The sequence below is a fragment of the Zygosaccharomyces rouxii genome (assembly GCF_000026365.1).
Source record: "Zygosaccharomyces rouxii strain CBS732 chromosome D complete sequence".
In the NCBI taxonomy this organism is placed as follows: Eukaryota; Fungi; Ascomycota; class Saccharomycetes; order Saccharomycetales; family Saccharomycetaceae; genus Zygosaccharomyces; species Zygosaccharomyces rouxii.
This window is the reverse complement of record NC_012993.1, coordinates 1427398-1445650: the sequence shown is the minus strand read 5'-3', so window position 1 is coordinate 1445650 and position 18253 is coordinate 1427398. Positions and strand designations below refer to the sequence as shown.

Genomic DNA, 18253 nt, shown 5'->3' with positions numbered 1-18253 from the left:
GATACAAGATAAACTATATAAAGTCCTGCTGGAGAACCAATTGCACTTTTTAGCAGTCTTTCTAGTGATTCCTTTCGTAGTCTTTTCCCTAGGGTATTCTTTCTTCTAGCACCAAGATCCGTGTGTTCTTGTTGAAGCGTTAAAAGATGTAGTAGACGTACTGTACAATATGAACGACAAACAAGCTCACAGAGGGATTTGTGAGGAGGATCTAACATGGCTGTTCAGCCTACGATTAGCAAGTTCTTTAAATCAGTGTCAAAAGGTGACTCTAAGGATAATAGGGCTAGTAACAATGGGGGTAAACCCAACAGCAGCACACATGACGCTGATGGGTTGTCTGGACCAACTGATGGAACCAGTAAGATCGACGTCTCTGTCAATGATACTGTGAAAGGTGATAAGAAAAGAGCTAGATCAGCTCCCAAGAAGAACACTGAGGAGTTCACTGAATCTAAGGAGGATTCTCCAGAAAATGATGAGGAAGAGTATAATGAAGAGGAACAAGAGGAAGAAGAAGTACAAGAGGTAAAACCTAAGAAGAAGAAAACTGCAGCTAGTAGATCACCTAAAACTTCATCAAAATTGACACCATTGGATCAGCAAGTAAAAGAACTCAAATTGAAGAATTTCGATAAATTATTAGTGGTTAGAGTTGGGTATAAGTACAAATGTTTTGCACAAGACGCTGTCGTGGCAAGTAGAATTTTGCACATTAAACTAGTACCTGGGAAATTGACTCTTGATGATTCGGACCCACAGGACCTACAACATAAACAGTTTGCCTATTGTTCTTTCCCTGATTCCAGAATAAATGTACATCTTGTGAGACTGGTTACTCGAAATTTGAAAGTTGGTATAGTAGAACAGGTTGAAACTAGCGCATTAAAAAAATATTCTGCTGATTCTCTGAAAAGTACCGTTTTTGAACGTAAGGTGACTACTACGGTGTCAAAGGCTACCTATGGTATCAATAATACCGTTGAGTCCGATAAAAAACGTATCTTGGGTGATACCAGTAGTATTTGGGCATTGGATGTAGAATGTCATGATGATGGTACATACCATTACTGGTTAGTCTCTGTTGATCTTAACAATGGTGAAGTGATTCATGACGAGTTCGAAGAACAGAAGCATAGTACAAGTCAACTGGAACTTAGGATGAAATATTTGGAACCTGTTGAACTTATAACGTATCGAAACTTACCAGATGCAGTTACAAAGGTGCTTCAGAGAGCAAATAACGACTCTCTTAGAATAGAGGACCGGAAAGAGACAGTTTTACCGCAATTAGAAGGACTAAAACAGCATCTGAATTTACCCGCTGAAACTTTCAAACTTATATCAGCATTGTTTGGCTGTCTGGAGGATTATAAGAATGAAGAACTTCTATTAATTGCCTCTAATTATAAGCCATTTTCCTCAAAGGCTCACATGTTACTCAATTCTAATGCATTGGAAAGTCTGGACATTTTCACAAATGGTAGTGGTAAAGGATCTCTATTTTGGGTTTTGGATCACACAAGGACGGCATTTGGTTATAGACAATTGAGGGAATGGATTTCGAAACCTCTGTTAAACAGAACTGATATAGAAGATCGGTTGGATGCCGTTGAATGTGTTAAAGAAGAAATCAACAAGCTGTTCTTTGAATCATTGAATCAACTCCTCAAAAATACCCCAGATCTACTAAGAACTTTAAATCGCATTGCATATGGTAGAACTTCTCGTAAAGAAGTCTACTTTTTTCTCAAGCAGTTGTCACTATTTGGAGGGCATTTTTCTGCCCACTCTGTTTACATTAACTCTGAGATCAGATCTTCAAATGGTGCTCTCTATCATAGGTCAAAATTATTGGCCACACTCTTCCAAGAAATGGCAGATTTTTTGGATAATTCACCAATGCCTTATTTGATGTCCATGATAAACGTATCTGCAGTAATGGAAAAGGACATGGAAAAGCACGTCACAGGATTTTTCAACTTAAACAACTACGATAATTCTGAAGTTATCATCCAGCGACAGAGGGAGATCGGGGCCGTTCAGGATGAATTGACTGAAGAGTTACATAGAGTTCAAAAGATGCTGGGTCGTCCCTACCTAAAATATAAGGATGAAGTTGAATATTTGATTGAAGTGAGGAATTCTCAACTTAAAAATTTACCCCCTGACTGGGTCAAGGTTAATAACACTAAGATGGTAAGCAGATTTCACACTCCAATTACTATAAAATTGGTGGAAAGATTGCAGTACCACAAGGACATGTTATACAATGAAGCGGAAGCAGAATATAGAAGGTTTTTACAAAAGATCACTAAAGAATATCAACCATTGAAAAAATTTATCCGTAACATCGGAAATTATGACTCTTTACTAGCGTTAGCAGCCACTTCATGTAATGCAAATTATGTTCGTCCCATTTTTACGGATGAGAAGCAATGCATTAATGCCGTCAACGCACGGAACCCTGTCATTGAATCTCTCGATGTTAATTATGTTTCCAATGATATTAAGATGTCAGAGAAGGATGGTAAAGTTCTCATTATAACTGGTCCTAATATGGGTGGTAAATCTTCGTACGTCAGGCAAGTGGCATTTTTAGTCCTGCTTGCTCAAATTGGATCATTTGTTCCTGCAGATCATTTGGAATTAAGCATTTTTGATAATATATTCACAAGAATTGGAGCCTATGACAACTTACTTCGTGGTGAATCCACTTTCAAAGTGGAGCTATTAGAGGTCATGCAGATTATTAAGAATAGCACAAGTAACTCACTACTACTGTTAGATGAAGTGGGTAGAGGGACTTCCACTGAAGATGGTAAGGCTATTGCCTTTACTGTTCTGCAGTATTTTTTAACTATGAATGGATGTCCTTTTATTCTTTTCACGACTCATTACTCCATGTCAGGATTACCCAATCCTGCCATACTGCGACATTACCATATGGATTTTGTGGAAGAGAGGAAACCAGGTGAAAATTGGCCCAGTGTAGTATTTCTTTACAAATTGAAAGAAGGATTTGCACATAATTCTTATGGTTTAAATGTTGCCAGATTGGCTAACCTTGATAGAGACATTATAAACAGAGCCTATGAAATTTCAGAACATATGAGAGCTGATTATGAGCGTATTCAAAATTTGGAATTGTCTTGGAGAATCAAGAAGATTCTATCGAGCCCATCAATTTCGATGAATCAAAAAGTCGCGAAGCTAATAGATTTAAATGCAAAATAGTTGTTATAGATGTATCGATCATGCTAACAAGCGTAATATAGATCTCACTCTCATCTTTGGTTGTTCATACACATTTTTCTCAACTCCTTGATCTTTACCAGTTTGATAATAAGAACGTCTACAAGGCAGCCGGGACACTGGTATTATTCAACTAAAAAAAAAAATCAAAACAATAATAATAGTAAAACAGTATAGACTGATGCTCATGATGACGATAGTGATTGTAATAATAATATGTTTTAAATGACGGCCGTTATGAGAACAAGTAAGAATAATAATACACTTTAAGCCCTCCTATGTCCCCCATTTAATTTAGAATTCATCTCTTTTTTTTTTATTTTTTGTTAAAAAAATTTTGTTATACCATTTTTCCCTTATTGATGTTGATATTCATATGTTGACACTGATATTGTATTTTATTGTAACTTTTCTAAATTTTTATCCTTCCTATATTGCTACCTTTTGAAAAAGCCCTTATGACTGTTACTCCTTGACCTATTTGAATTAGGAGTGTACGATATTTTACCGTAGGAGTTGCTGTCACCGTAAATTAATGAATTATTGTCCTGTTTCATGAGACTCATGGAGTTGAAATCATGGAATGGATCGGTGTCTGATACTTGATCGTCGTATTCCACAGTTTCTTCAAACATGTTACGTTCAAGCTTTTCAAATGAGCTCATACCATTGGAAGGTCCGTTGCCTTTATTCTTGTTCGCGTATAATTTGGTCAAATCGTAGCCGTCATCCGTTAAAACTGGAATCAATGGTGGTTCTTGGTTTCTCAAAAAGGACCACTGAACTTTTTTGAAGAATGGATGTCTCTTGATGTCTGCAGCTCCCATCTTAGAACCTAAACGCTTTAGTTCGTTCTTAATTAATAATTTTTTGATCAAATCTTTACAAGATCTTCCAATGTCATTGCTATTGGGAAAATTAACCTCATTTTTCAAAATGTTGCAGAAAGTTTCATTGGTATTAGATGATTTGAAAGGCGTACATCCGAAAAGCATTTCGTAAATGAGAATTCCCAAGGTCCACCAATCGACAGCAGCAGTGTGACCATTGCCCCTAATCACTTCAGGTGCAATATATTCTTCGGTACCGACGAATGAATTGGTTCTAAAACCATCGGAACAAATCTTTGTATCGACTATAGTGGATTGAGCGGTACCTTTAGCCACAGGATCTTTTGCATCTTTAGCTTGAATGGAGAGGTCAAAATCAGAAAGCATAATATGGCCCGATTTATGCAAAAGAATATTTTCGGGTTTCAAATCTCTATAAATGAACCCCATCAGATGTAAGTATTCCAAGGCAGCAATGACTTCACTTGCATAAAACCTAGCGTCGTCCTCTGATATGCATTTGGAACGTCTTGTCTGTAGCGCTCTAAAGAACTCACCTCCCATACAGTATTCCATGCACAGGTATAGATAATCCTCAGACTGAAAAGAATGATAAAGAGTCACGATAAAAGGGTGATTACTTGAGGCCAAAATCTCCTGTTCCGCCAGTATACGTTTGATTTTTTTTCTTTTGATCATTTCAGCTTTAGAAAAAATCTTCAAGGCATAAAGTTTATTAGAAACTTTTTCTCTGACCAGAAAAACCTTACCTACATCACCTTGACCTAGAATTCTGACTTTCTCAAAAGATCCTGGCCCCACTTTAATATCATGAAATTTGTTGCTAAATGATTTCGTCCTCAACCTAGAAGATCTCTTTGGTTCTTCATAATCGCTAGAAACTTGTGGTGAGGCCTTAGATGGTGATGATGAACCTATGCTGGCTTGAACCGTAGCATTATTACCATCTCCATTTTCACTGACAAGTCTTTTACTTTTCAGAACATTCGGTACTGAAGAAGCTCTTCTCAAAATCGGTTTAGTCTGTAAAATATTATCCGATTGCTCCCGTTGCTCTTTTTGCTGACTTGATAATTTATCTTGTTGTAAAGGAATTGGTGGTGAAGAACCACGATGGGCTCTGTGAGTGCTACGATCTGGTGATCTTGTAATACGTGAACTAGATTCATCTTCATATTCATTGTCGACTCCAACAACGATTGCTGGAAAAGGTAGAAAAGTATCTTGGGGCGTCAAATTAGTTGGACTGTGAAAACTTTCTGGTGGAGATGAAGCTGCCTTTGAAGGTGATGAGGCCCTGATACCATCTTTAGTATAAAATTCGTGCACTTCTTCGTTCTCCTTAATTTCATTTAGCGATTGATTACTCAAACTTCTATGGTCTTTACTAGTGGAAACTCCTGAGCCGGCAGTTGACGAAGAAGACGGAACAGCCGGATATTCTGTAAACTTCGTCCATTGTGAATTAAAACTGTTATCTAATTCTTGAGAGGATTGGGTATCAGGTAAAGTTGGTGCATCTTTGTCATTCTTCCCAGGTTGAGAAGATGAAGAATCATCACCATTAAATGGATTATGGTCAGTTGTTGACTGTTTATTGGGGTCAGTCTTGCTCTTAACCTTATCATTCAACCCTGGGCCATGAGAGTGGCTGGAGTTTACATTTGAATTGGAATTTCCTGGCGTAGATGGAGATCTGCGCCTTGGTGAATTGGAATTACTAGCAGGTGCAGTGGAAGAAGACGGTGGAGTCAAAGACGCAGTAGAATTATTGGTTTCGGATCCACCGGATGCCGCTGCACTGGTACCATTGCCGTTATTACTATTGGTTTGGAAAATGTGTTTCAATTTGGTCAATTTGGAACTAGGAGCCGTCTGGTTTTGTTGTTGCTTAGCTTGAGAGGACTGAGATGGATCCGACGTGTGAGAGGATTCGTCATTACCACCATTATCACTAATCGGTGTATTTGCTCTATCAGAAGGGTTTGAATTATCGGATATACCACCAATTTCCGTGTTTTGATTAGTCCCTATACTCGAAGTGCTACCATTACTAACGGATCCGGCACCATCCTTGCGTCTCAATGAACGGGGGAAACGCTTAACAAATGATTTAGTTCTTTCTTTATCCATAACTGGGCCAGGGCGTACGTATAGGTCTTCGTCCATACTTGGTGGTCAAAAGATTTGTAAGAATTCGAGGTATAGAATAAAGTGAAAGAGAAAAAGCTCAGGAAAAACGCTGAAACGAAGATTGGAAACTAACCCTAGGTATTCCTAATAATTGAATTGAACTGAACTTGAAGTTGTAACTCCTTTAAACCTCTTACCACTCCTACAAACCTTAATTTCAACTGAAATGTGTCACCAACAGCATGGTTTCCCATGTTGATCATATTCTCCTTTTAGTTTCCGTATGAAAAGGGCTTGGTAAGCTCATCATCCCATACGATGGTGAATAGTAAATCAAATGCCTCTATATAACATAATAATAAACTTATAGCAATACTATAACGAAACGAATTCCAGTGGATCCTCAGTGTAAGTGTCTATCAGCATGCATGCTTGTGTTTCTCCCTTATGCAAGATGTGGTGGTAGTAATAAGTTTGGTATACCGTTCTTGATGTAGTACACGTGACCACAGTTTCTACACGACATCTGGCCCTCAACAATCGATGTTTGGATGAGTAAACTGTGCATATCTCTAATAATTGCTAAGTCATCATCTGTTAAGTCATCGCCTGGCGACAATTCTGGTTTCTGTGGTGGTAAACTTTTATTGCCTAAATCTGATGCTACTTGAACCAACGCGTTCCAATCCACTCTTTCCAAAATGTTGATCAGAAACTCTGGATTGCAATCGATGCTTTCATCTTGTTGTAATTGACAGTTCGCATCGTATCGTAGTGGGAAATTTTCGTTACTGTTATCACAGGCTTTAACTGAGCACTTGAGAAAGTTAGAAGTAAGTAATTTCATGGTGATTGAGGGAATGGTACCAATGCAATGGAATAGGATTACTTTTCTTATTGTTCCAATTACTATTCCTATTCCTTCTCATCTTATCTCATCTCATCTCATCTCATCTCTTTTTTTTTCAAATTTTTCAGATTCGTCGTTAATGATATCATAAAACAAGTGGAGAAATAATACCGATTTCCCGGCACGTTAAGTTTGCCGCCTAGGTAGGACGATTCCATCTTGATATTGAGTCTAGCAGTTTTATGGCCTCTGAATGATGAGAAACCAGTGCTAAACTCTTTTTACGTTTTTGGGGTGTCATAATCATCTCTAATAAATCTCTTTGGTCATCTGTCGGGAGCATTATTCTAACACATTTACTCTTGGGTTGATCTCCTGGACCTACAACACAATCCTTTTTCAGCATTGATAGCAGTCTTATTATGGGGCCATTATGATTCTTGCCCATTTTCTCTCTTTGATGAACATAGCCCTGAAGTACCAGTAGTACGGTGTCTATGGATGCGCTCTGAATTTGGTACAGGTCTTGCTTCGGTAGGAAGCAAGTCCTACGATTATCTGTTGGGTTCAAAAGTAGGGATGCAAAATTGTTAAATATAACTTCATCTCCCTGGCTATCATACAACAGTTGTCTGTAGAATTTTTCATTTGCAGTTGACGGTGTTGCAGAGACTAGATGGGTATAGTCTAATAACCACCTTCTTAACAATCTTTTAAAACCCAATGAGGGCGTCTGATCGTAAAAGTCTGCAAAATCATGAATGTTTTCCATGTCATTGTGGTATAATTTTTCACATATAATTTTCAATGGTTTGGGATAGTCTTTCCATGTAGGGAGATTAAATCTCTGTGATTTGTTGAGATCTGCAAATACTTGTAAGAATTCTTGTTTCCATTCGTTATAAAAATTATCCATCTCCTTGTGAGTGCAGCTAGTTCTGGTGGTGTTGTTGTCTCGAAGATATCCTACTTCCTGTTTCCAATCTTCAGGTAGTCGTACTTTCCTATCTTCCTCAGCGATGAGTACGCTTCTGTACAGGTAAAAGGCATATAACATGTGGAAAAGTGACATCTTTGCCATTTGTGAATCGTATGTGGCCAATGGTGGAGATTTAGCAGGACACCAAAAATTACTAGTAGTATATTCTGTGAGAGGTGACTCCTGTTCTTCACTTCGTACTTCAACTTCAAGGCTCGATTCCGCTGCTAAAAGTTTGGCTTCTGTCAATCTTTCACGATTCGAAGTTGTCATTGAATTTATGGTAACAAATCCTGCAAATGTGACTAAATTACAAGTAACAAACATTAAATTTCCAGGTGCATTGAAATATTTCCAGAGAGTCTTGGCTACACTATTGTGTCTTGAATTCAACAATAATCCACCAGCATGGCTTCTAGCGTTGGGGAAAAAACCACTCCTGATGCTAGTGTTGTACCATCGCCTCCAGACGGTACGGAAATGGTTTTTATGCATCGAATTGGGGGTGGAGGGTATAAATTGTTCGTGGCGATGCTTTTTCTACGTTAACTAGTATATCATTATCAAGAGCTTTTTTCATTAAGCTTGAACTGAAAAAAAAAAAAAAAGGCAGAATACGTTATTACACAGTATAGTATTGGATAAGGAGATCAAAGAGAAGCGGTTCTGGGATTTTATTAAGAGATGCTGTACTTAGTTGTCGATGCTAATCTTTCTGAGAATATCAAGCGTATCTGCCCCAAAGATACTGAGTCTAATCCTGCGGAATATACCTTTGATCTAGTATGTACATCTTGTAGGGAAAAGCACGATTCGACAGTGGTTATAAACAGATTTGAAAGGACTCCATTGCCAGGGAGTAGAGGTGAAGCATCATTTGTTATGAAATGTAAATTTTGTGGTAAAGAAGTTTCTATCGATTTGAATCCGTTTGAAGATTCCCTTTATAACGATGCAGTTGAAGATAATAAGGAAAATATTGAAAAAACTCAAGTTCAGAGAAAGAAGCACAATTTACGGAATACTCAAGGGAAGTGTTTCCTTCTGTCATTGGATTGTAGGGGTTGTGAAGTAACTGGGTTCTACCCCGATAACTTGACCTTTTTAGCGGAATTGAGCTCTGGTAAGACAATGGAGTTTCAATTAGAAGATGGTGAACTATATGATTACGACGATGATTCTGGGGAAGAAGTGACAGTTACTGAATTCAAGTCTGAAGTTGTTAAAGGAAAGTAAAAAAGAAAAATTTTGGATCACTAGTAATACTCTTTTTTTTATATATAGAGATGAATTTTAAAAGGTTAGAGCTTTACTTTAAACTTTTTGAAAAGTTACGATTTGGTTATCAAATTAGGAATACAAGAGCTCCTAATAAAGATAGAGAACGGTTCCTAATCAATCTCCCGGCTGCACCACTGTAAGCAGAGATGGAGGGTCCGGAAAATGTGGAAGCGCCAGCATTAGGAGCTGAGGAGGAAGTACCCTTTGGTTTAGTTGCTGTAGCATCAATGTTCTTATTGTTAGCAGCTGACGTGGGTACCTGAGAACTAGAAGACAGGGTGCTTGAAGTGGAAGCTAGTATTTTGGTATTTTCACTAGCAGTAACGTGGTCTGAGGAAGTTGCAGTCAATGGGCACCAAGTGGAATAAACTGTTGAAGTCCCGTTAATGGTAGTTTGGATCGTGGAAAGAGTGGAATTTGCACTTGGTGCTGCTGTAGTTGGAGCCAATGAGCTTTGGAGGCTTGTCGAGGACGGTACGGGACCACTTGTATTTGTAAACGAGTGATTACCCCAGCTGCTGGTGTAAACATAGGTACTATAGTGAGTAATCACATGTGGAGTGGTTGTTACAACGGCAGACGTTTCGCAAGCACCATTGGAACAGACTTCGGTCGAAATAGTGACGGTCTTCCAAGAGTTAGCCACTTCAGTCGTAACACCGCCGGTTGAAGTTGGTGAAGAAGTGGTTTGAGAAGCTGGTGCAAGTGAAGAAAATGCTGCCGAAGTACTTGAAGGAACTCCACTAGAAATAGCTTGACTTGGAGCTGTAGATCCAGTAGCCGCTGGAGAAGTTTCAGCAAAAGAAGAACCAGAGGCAGTAGCACTAGAATCAGACAATGGGCACCAAGTGGTATAAGAAGTGGATACACCGCTAACTGTAGTTATAACAGTTGAAATTGTGCTAGAAGCTTGAGGTGTACTTGATGAAGTATCAGTAGTATGAGAGGATGCTTCCACAGACGCCGAAGAACTTGGGGCTGCACCAGAGGAAGATGGGGCTGGAGTTGCTTCAGTGGTTGAAACTGCGGTAGAAGTTGTATCACCGCTACTAGATACTGGACTACTAGAAGGAGCACCGAACTCAGTCGAAGAAGTCAATGGACACCAAGTTGTGTAGGAAGTTGAAACTCCACTGACAGTGGTAATAACGGTAGATACGGTGCTTGCAGTGGATGGTTTGCTTTCAGTTTGGGATGAAGAAACCAGAGAACTACCAGGCCTGCTTGAGGCTGGTTTTGAACTAAAGGATTGAACAGATGGTGCACTTGAAGAGCTTTCAGAATAGGTAGATGATGGAACAGAGGAAGAAGTACTAGAGGAGGGACCAGAGCTGGAACCTGCTTCAGTAGATGATAGCGTACTAGAAGCCGAGGTAACTGGAATATAGCCCGTAGAGGAACCAACAGTAGTGGACGTTAATGGGCACCAAGTGGTGTAAGAGGTTGCAGTGCCGCTAACGGTGGTTATTACTGTTAAAATACTAGAAGTAATGTGTGTTGTTTCCGATGCCTGGGACGAAGATAGGACTGGAGTACTCGATTCGGAGGTGGTTGTCAAACTAGCGGGTTTTGAGCCACTTGAGGTTGATCCACTTGGTTTAGTAGAGGATGAGCTACCAGATGGCGTGCTAGATGGTGTACTAGGTTTAGATGTGCTGGTAATTGTTGATGTAGTACAGCTTCCATGGGAACAGACCTCAGTAGAAACAGTTACGGTATTCCGGGATTCAGTAGCTGAAGTGGTCGTACCAACGAGTGTTGTATCAGAACCTGACGTAGTAGTACCAATGGTAGAACTGCTGACTGGAGTAGTGACATTAGATGGAGCACTTGAGCTACCAGATGGGCCGGAGGGTGCACTAGATGATGAGCGTGCAGCAAGCGAGCTGTAGGAGGTAATCGAAACACTAGATGAGCTAGATGGACCGGATGGTGTGCTAGATGGTGCACTAGAACTGCTAGATGGACCGGATGGTGTGCTAGATGGTGCACTAGATGGTGAACTAGAGCCGGAAGTCAAGGGGCACCATGTAGTGTAAGAGGTCGATGTGCCGTTGATTGTACTCACGACGGTAGAAAGACTTGAAACAGTGTGCACAGATGGAGATGGCGCACTCGAGCTACTGGAAGGACCAGATGGAATACTAGATGGTGTGCTAGATGATGCACTCGGTTTAGATGTTGTGGTAATCATCGATTTAGTACAGCCTCCATGAGAACAGACCTCAGTAGAAACAGTTATGGTTTTCCAGAATTCAGTAGCTGAAGTGGTCGTACCAACGAGTGTTGTATCAGAACCTGACGTAGTAGTACCAATGGTAGAACTGCTGACTGGAGTAGTGACATTAGATGGAGCACTTGAGCTACCAGATGGGCCGGAGGGTGCACTAGATGATGAGCGTGCAGCAAGCGAGCTGTAGGAGGTAATCGGAATACTAGATGAGCCAGATGGTCCGGATGGTGTACTAGATGGTGCACTTGAGCTACCGGATGATATACTTGAGCTAGCAGATGGAGTACTTGAGCTAGCAGATGGGCTGGATTGTGCACTTAAGCTAACAGATGATGCACTTGAGCTAACAGATGATGCACTTGAGCTAACAGCTGGAGTGCTTGAGCTAACAGCTGGTGTGCTTGAGCTAACAGCTGGAGTGCTTGAGCTAACAGCTGGAGTACTTGAGCTAACAGCTGGGCTGGAAGCTGCACTAGATTGTGAGCTAGAAGTGGTAGTCAACGGGCACCATGTAGTGTAAGAGGTAACTGTACCGCTAATTGTACTCACAACTGTAGAAAGACTTGAAATAGTGTGCACAGATGGAGATGGAGTACTTGAACTACCGGAAGCACTGGATGAGAAACGTGCAGCAACTGAGCTGTACGATGAACTTGGAATACTAGATGATGAACCTGAACTGCTAGATGGTGCACTAGATGGTGAACTAGAAGTGGTAGTCAAGGGACACCATGTAGTGTAAGAAGTCACTGTACCGCTAATTGTACTCACAATGGTAGAAAGACTTGAAATAGTGTGCACAGTTGGAGATGGAGTACTTGAACTACCGGAAGCACTGGATGAGAAACGTGCAGCAACTGAGCTGTACGATGAACTTGGAATACTAGATGATGAACCTGAACTGCTAGATGGTGCACTAGATGGTGAACTAGAAGTGGTAGTCAAGGGACACCATGTAGTGTAAGAAGTCACTGTACCGCTAATTGTACTCACAACGGTAGAAAGGCTTGAAACGGTGTGTACAGAGAGAGATGGTGCGCTGGATGGTGCGCTGGATGGTGCGCTAGATGATGCACTTGGTTTAGATGTAGTGGTAATCATCGATTTAGTACAACCTCCATGAGAACAGACCTCAGTAGAAATAGTTATGGTTTTCCAGGATTCAGTAGCTGAAGTGGTCGTGCCTACGACTGTTGTATCGGAACTTGATGGAACAGAAGGAGCACTTGAGCTACTAGCAGGAGCACTTGAGCTACTAGCAGGAGCACTTGAGCTACTAGCAGGAGCACTTGAGCTACTAGCAGGAGCACTTGAGCTACTGGATGAGAAACGTGAAGCAAGCGAGCTGTAGGAGGAACTTGGAACACCAGATGAGCCAGATGGTCCGGATGGCGCACTAGATGGTGAACTAGAGCCGGAAGTCAAGGGGCACCATGTAACGTAAGAGGTCGTTGTACCACTAATTGTAGTTACGACGGTAGAGAGACTTGAAGCGGTGTGCACAGATGGAGTATTAGATGAGCCAGATGGTACGCTGGAGCTTCCAGATGGACCAGAGGGTGCACTGGATGATGAGCGTGCAGCAAGCGAGCTGTGAGAGGAACTTGGAATACCGTATGAAGCACTGGATGGTGCGCTAGTACTATCTGGTTTAGATGTGGTTGTGATCATTGAATTAGTACAACCTTCATGGGAACAGACCTCTGTAGAAACAACAACGGTATTCCAGGATTCAGTATTGGATGTGGTCGTACCAAAGACTGTTGTATCAGAAGGGCTTGGAGGTGTGCTAGATGGTACACTAGATACACCCCAACTGCTTAAGGATGAAGATCCAGAAGGAGCTGGAGCAATTGAAGAAGGTGTACTGGTATCATTGCTGCCACCTGGGCCACTTGATCCACCAGCATTAGGACTAAATTGAGCGAAAGACGAATCAATAACTGGCGCTAAAGCCAGAATTAAGCGAAAGTATTTCATTCCTTCTGATTGTTGTTGAAAAGACTTGAATTGGACAGCTTCCCTTGGATAAACTAAAATCAGAATTGAACCGTGATAATTCACCAGAAGAAACAGGTCTCAAATGGAGTCTAATGGCCATATTTATATGCCCAAATGTTTCAAGATTGCGATATATTCATCAAGTTTCAATTTCAAACCCAATTTAGTTGAATATGGTAGAGGTACCCAAGGGTTACTCTTAGATCCCTGTAGTATTACCGTGGTTTCGGATCTGACAAAATTGGCAATCCAACTAATTGACTCTATACAAAGGAATCACCAGGAATAAGCTCATGTTAAGCCTTTCGGTCGGGAAATTATGATACTATGGGTCAAGAAACTTAGGTGATTTAGTTCTTCAGTATTACGGTAGTAAAAGCCCGCTTGTTTCATAGTATACTATCTTTAGATATTTTGATTTGTTTAGTCCTAATACAAACTTCATTACCCCAGTGTAATAACGATCTTGCAGGAGATGGGGCGCTATCGGCGCATCGGCGCATCGGCGCATTAGATGAGGCGTTAGCGACGCATTAGCATTTCTTTTCCCTAGAAGAGGGCCAAGCCATTGGGAATCGAGAATTAAACAAAAAATAACACGTCGTTTTGTTTTAAAATGGATACAAACACAAACAAGTGACTGCACAGTTAACTAAATAGGTCAAGATGGTACCTTTAAGTAAAAATGAATGGGAAAAAAATTGCCCAATTGGTAATTCAAGTATGTAATTAAGTCATCGCTATAGAGAATTTCCCATTACGGATTGTTGTTCCTCTTATTCTTGTTCCTATTTGATGGATCGTAGTTGTGAGGATACCTTTTGCCCTCTCCCCACTGATAGTTCCCGTGGTAACCGAGATCGGTACCCAGGCAACAAGGCACGGGGTCCCCGAACAGTGTTGCCCTATGGATTCCCATTCTCATTTTATTTACCTAATGCTGCAAGGAGACGTAGTTACTTGGGAATAAACCCTTTTCACCTGTGCTTCCTAATTCGCCTAACCACCAGTCTTCATCAACGAATTCGATGTTAACAATCTTGTCGTTTTCTCTAAATGTCAACTCGTTGTCCTCAGCAGCATCGTAGTCGTATTCTGCAATCGCGGACGGGTTTGAACTGGTATTTCCGCTTTCATTTTCATTTTCAACGTGTCTTGCAGGCAACGTTGGTGGTGGTGGACCTTGTTCGTTCGCACTTTCATTCCCCTGCAGAGTATAATTCCTTGAAGGCAATGCAGGTGGTTGCTCTTCTACTTGGCCTCCGCTTCTACTTGGCAATTGTGGGGCTGGTGCTTCTTCTTCTTCTTCTTGCTTTCTACTTGGTAGTGATGGTGCTGGAGGTTCTTGATCGTATGTTCTGCTTGGCAGAGGTGGTGCAGGCGATCCTTGTTCATCATTCCCCTTTTCCGGTTCATTTTCTGTTTGTGGCTGTACTTCAGATTTTTGAGTTGATGGTGGTGGTGGTGGTGCCACGTTCGCGGCATTTCTCGATGGTAGTTTTGGTGCAGATGGCTCATCATCATCCCAGTCATCATCCTCATCGCCACCTTCTTCTTCCTTGTTGTCTTCATTATCATCTTCAGTGTGCATACCTGGTAATGGGGTACCAAATTGTTTCTTATTACTTGGAGGAGGAAGGACAGATTTTGGTTCGGTTTCGTTGAGTGGTTTATTATTAACTGGTGCCTTTGGTTGGATAATTGGCGGTTCATTATTGGCCGATAATTGATCAAATTTTGATTTTAGATCCTTAACTTCTGGTTCTTGTTCACTCTCAACATTTGAAGATCCTGAAGCAGGTTGCTCGGGTTCAGGTTTTGCAACCGGTTCAGGTTTTGCGACAGGCTCAGGAGCAGCTGCAGGTTCAGGAGCGGATGAAGTTGCGGTTGGTGTTGGTGTAGGGGCGGGTGGATTCCCACCGTTTTGAGCAGCTTTCTTTTCCGCCCAGATTTGAGCAGGACTCTTCTCGTTCTTGAAACCTTTAATCACTTTATCATCATCTTTACCTTGAGAGGCACCAAAGTTAATCGGTGGCTTCGTACCCAATGGCCCACCAGTGCCAGTACCAGTGCTCTTTGGCTTTGTTTCAGGCTTAAAACTAGAGGTTGTGTTTGGTGAAGCCATACCAGCATCAGGAGCCCTTTTGCCTTCCACAGGAACATTACTCACCAGACGAGGATCTTCTCTTGAACTTTCTTCGGCAATGATTTTTTGTAAATCCACCTTGCCAATTGGTTTGTAAGAAGATTGATTAGTCTTAACTGGTTCCTTTTCCAAATCACGTTCTTTGACTTCAGGTTCACCCCAGTCATCGTCATTATCATTACCAGCAGACTTAGCTGCAGACGAAGGACCAGGTGAAGGTTTAGATGGAGCAGCAGGTGGAGCTCCGGTACCAGTGGGGGCGCTAGTGGGGGCGCTAACGCTTGGTGCTGGAGATGGTGTTGCTAACCTAGAAGAGCCTGCAGTCTTTGGAGCTGTGGAAGTACCCGTGCCGGCACTTTGGATTGAATAGCGAGCACCAGCGGCATTACTAACACGTTTTAGAAGGTCATTTTCATCAAGATCATCCGAATCTCTAGCGGTAACTTGAATATGGTAACCTTTGAAAAGCTGATTAGAGACGGTAGCAAAATTAGATGCAAATGAAGCTCTCGTCTTCATTGGAGCAGAGTCTGGGCACCAACCAACCAGAACAAGTTTCTCAACATCAGATCCTGGAGGTGAAACCCTTGCTAACCCATATTGAACTTTAACATCATCAAACGAACCTAAAAATTCACTAAAGCCTGAACCAACACTATGTGGTGCATATTCTTTCTTTTCATTTGGAGAAATGATCAACCAAGTAGTATCAGGATCGTTACCTCTAACCACTTTGAGATATTCTTGTTCGATCTCCCTCGAATGGGTGACAATGTTGATCGGTTCCAATGCCATACCTGGTGTATTTTATGAGTTGAGGTAGCACAATTGAATTAATATTTGGGTGAAATGATAATAAATACCTCCTTAAGACTACCTTTAACTAGTATTACCCTGGTATATCCATATGTATAAGTCCATTCGAGGAATGGGGCGTGGCCCCTATTACGTGTCTCACATGTGAGGTTACCCGGCCAGTTTGGACACACGTGATATGTTTTTGACAGAGTTAATGGTGGTATTGAAACGAGAATTTTGGGTATTCGATCTAGTAATTTTAAGAGGGATATGTTGGTGACTAGACTGAGCCTAGAAGATGTTTGAGCGAAATATGAGTTTATTTTACATTTATTTTACGTTTAGTTTCTGTCGCGGCGTCAGTGTGTCGCTATCCAAGAAAATAAAGAGTAAAAAAATTTAGATATTGAAAAAAGTGTGAATTAGCTCGAGTAATCTTTGGGTATTCTGCAGTGCTCGTTTGGAACTACTTCCTCGAGCATCAATTGAATTCTCAGGAATATTCCTTTTTCCACCACTGTTTCTTCCAAGTGCTCAGCCGTGTGAACAAATTTTCAAGATTAAATGCGATGAGATGTGATCTACAGAGATCACCACTACTACATCATACCAAAAAGTCTCGAGAGATATACAATGGTTACCTTTAACTGTGAAGTGTGTAATGATACTGTTCCTAAGAAGAACACTGAAAAGCACTATAGCAGGTGTCCTGACGCTTACTATACGTGCATAGATTGTTCCAAGACTTTTGACGATGGTGTTAGCTACAAAAACCATACTCAGTGTTTAACTGAGGATGAAAAGTATCAGGGAGCTCTCTACAAGGGCAAAGGGAAGGGCAAGAAGGAACAACCTAAGAAGCAGGAACAACCTAAGAAGGAACAACCTAAGAAACAGGAGGAACCTAAGAAACAACCGGAACCTGCCAAGACCGCCGACAAAGAACCTAAGAAGTCTTCCAAGGTTTCTAAACCAAAATCAACTCTACGCTCAGAGTTGAAGTCCGGTAAAAGTCTCTACGAAATTTTTGATTCTGTGGACAAGAAACTGAAGAAACAGCTATTGAAAAATCTGATTGTGGATGAAAAGGGTCGTGTAATTTTGAAAGAATGAATAACAATAATAGTAATAATACATCGTTGTAAATAATCTTCCGAATTGGTTAATCCCTATCTCGTACTTCCTTACCTAGACACCTAGCCATCTTTGAATAAAACTGCGGCAGACTTTTCAGTGGAAAACTCAGCGTATCAAACATATAACTTGGAATTTGTTGCTGTAGAATTTTCAATTCATCTGAACTTCTCTGCTTCAAAAGTGGTATATAAACAACCTCTGTACCTGCTTCATCACTTCTAACAAACCCTAATTTGTAGTCCATTATACCATTTCTCGAACCTTGTGAAGTATCAAACCAAAGTCCGGCGTCGTCCTCGTAACATTTATGAACTCTAACTCCGCAAAGGTGCTCGAACAGATCTTTGACCAGTTCCATTGATTCATCCGACTGTTTAGATTGTTCCTCCAACTCCCTTATACGACGTCTATTTGATTCCAACTCCTGATTTCGTATTTCTAAACTCTGCTCTAAAATTGTGTTCTCGTGAACCAGTTTCGACACTAAAAGATCCGCATTTTCTAGCCTCTCTTTTACGGAATCCCTATATTGACTGAGTGCATCCATCGGTAAATGCTATAAACGAATAGCCGCCTACAATTCGTATAC

The 18253-nt window shown here is 40.9% G+C and overlaps 9 protein-coding genes across 9 annotated transcripts; 3 read left to right on the top strand and 6 right to left on the bottom strand.

The window, feature by feature from the left end:
* Window positions 1–216: 216 nt before the first annotated feature.
* Window positions 217–3237, top strand: MSH3 (mismatch repair protein MSH3; the record flags this gene model as incomplete). The annotated part of the gene is made up of 1 exon (XM_002497145.1): window positions 217–3237. One exon carries the CDS (start codon window positions 217–219, stop codon window positions 3235–3237), a length of 3021 nt encoding a protein of 1006 aa, XP_002497190.1.
* Window positions 3238–3692: 455 nt separating this feature from the next.
* ZYRO0D17468g (uncharacterized protein) lies at window positions 3693–6275 on the bottom strand (the record flags this gene model as incomplete). Its single annotated transcript, XM_002497144.1, has 1 exon — window positions 3693–6275. One exon carries the CDS (start codon window positions 6273–6275, stop codon window positions 3693–3695), a length of 2583 nt encoding a protein of 860 aa, XP_002497189.1.
* Window positions 6276–6684: 409 nt separating this feature from the next.
* Window positions 6685–7086, bottom strand: TRM112 (RNA methylation protein TRM112; the record flags this gene model as incomplete). The annotated part of the gene is made up of 1 exon (XM_002497143.1): window positions 6685–7086. The coding sequence occupies one exon, from the start codon at window positions 7084–7086 to the stop codon at window positions 6685–6687; it is 402 nt and encodes a 133-aa protein (XP_002497188.1).
* Window positions 7087–7288: 202 nt separating this feature from the next.
* Window positions 7289–8563, bottom strand: PET494 (Pet494p; the record flags this gene model as incomplete). Its single annotated transcript, XM_002497142.1, has 1 exon — window positions 7289–8563. One exon carries the CDS (start codon window positions 8561–8563, stop codon window positions 7289–7291), a length of 1275 nt encoding a protein of 424 aa, XP_002497187.1.
* A 189-nt stretch (window positions 8564–8752) lies between these two features.
* Window positions 8753–9304, top strand: ZYRO0D17402g (uncharacterized protein; the record flags this gene model as incomplete). The annotated part of the gene is made up of 1 exon (XM_002497141.1): window positions 8753–9304. The coding sequence occupies one exon, from the start codon at window positions 8753–8755 to the stop codon at window positions 9302–9304; it is 552 nt and encodes a 183-aa protein (XP_002497186.1).
* A 109-nt stretch (window positions 9305–9413) lies between these two features.
* Window positions 9414–13562, bottom strand: ZYRO0D17380g (uncharacterized protein; the record flags this gene model as incomplete). The annotated part of the gene is made up of 1 exon (XM_002497140.1): window positions 9414–13562. One exon carries the CDS (start codon window positions 13560–13562, stop codon window positions 9414–9416), a length of 4149 nt encoding a protein of 1382 aa, XP_002497185.1.
* Window positions 13563–14517: 955 nt separating this feature from the next.
* ABP1 (Abp1p) lies at window positions 14518–16524 on the bottom strand (the record flags this gene model as incomplete). The annotated part of the gene is made up of 1 exon (XM_002497139.1): window positions 14518–16524. The coding sequence occupies one exon, from the start codon at window positions 16522–16524 to the stop codon at window positions 14518–14520; it is 2007 nt and encodes a 668-aa protein (XP_002497184.1).
* A 636-nt stretch (window positions 16525–17160) lies between these two features.
* Window positions 17161–17640, top strand: ZYRO0D17336g (uncharacterized protein; the record flags this gene model as incomplete). The annotated part of the gene is made up of 1 exon (XM_002497138.1): window positions 17161–17640. One exon carries the CDS (start codon window positions 17161–17163, stop codon window positions 17638–17640), a length of 480 nt encoding a protein of 159 aa, XP_002497183.1.
* Window positions 17641–17689: 49 nt separating this feature from the next.
* On the bottom strand, window positions 17690–18211 carry CSM1 (Csm1p; the record flags this gene model as incomplete). The annotated part of the gene is made up of 1 exon (XM_002497137.1): window positions 17690–18211. The coding sequence occupies one exon, from the start codon at window positions 18209–18211 to the stop codon at window positions 17690–17692; it is 522 nt and encodes a 173-aa protein (XP_002497182.1).
* Between the last annotated feature and the right edge of the window lie 42 nt (window positions 18212–18253).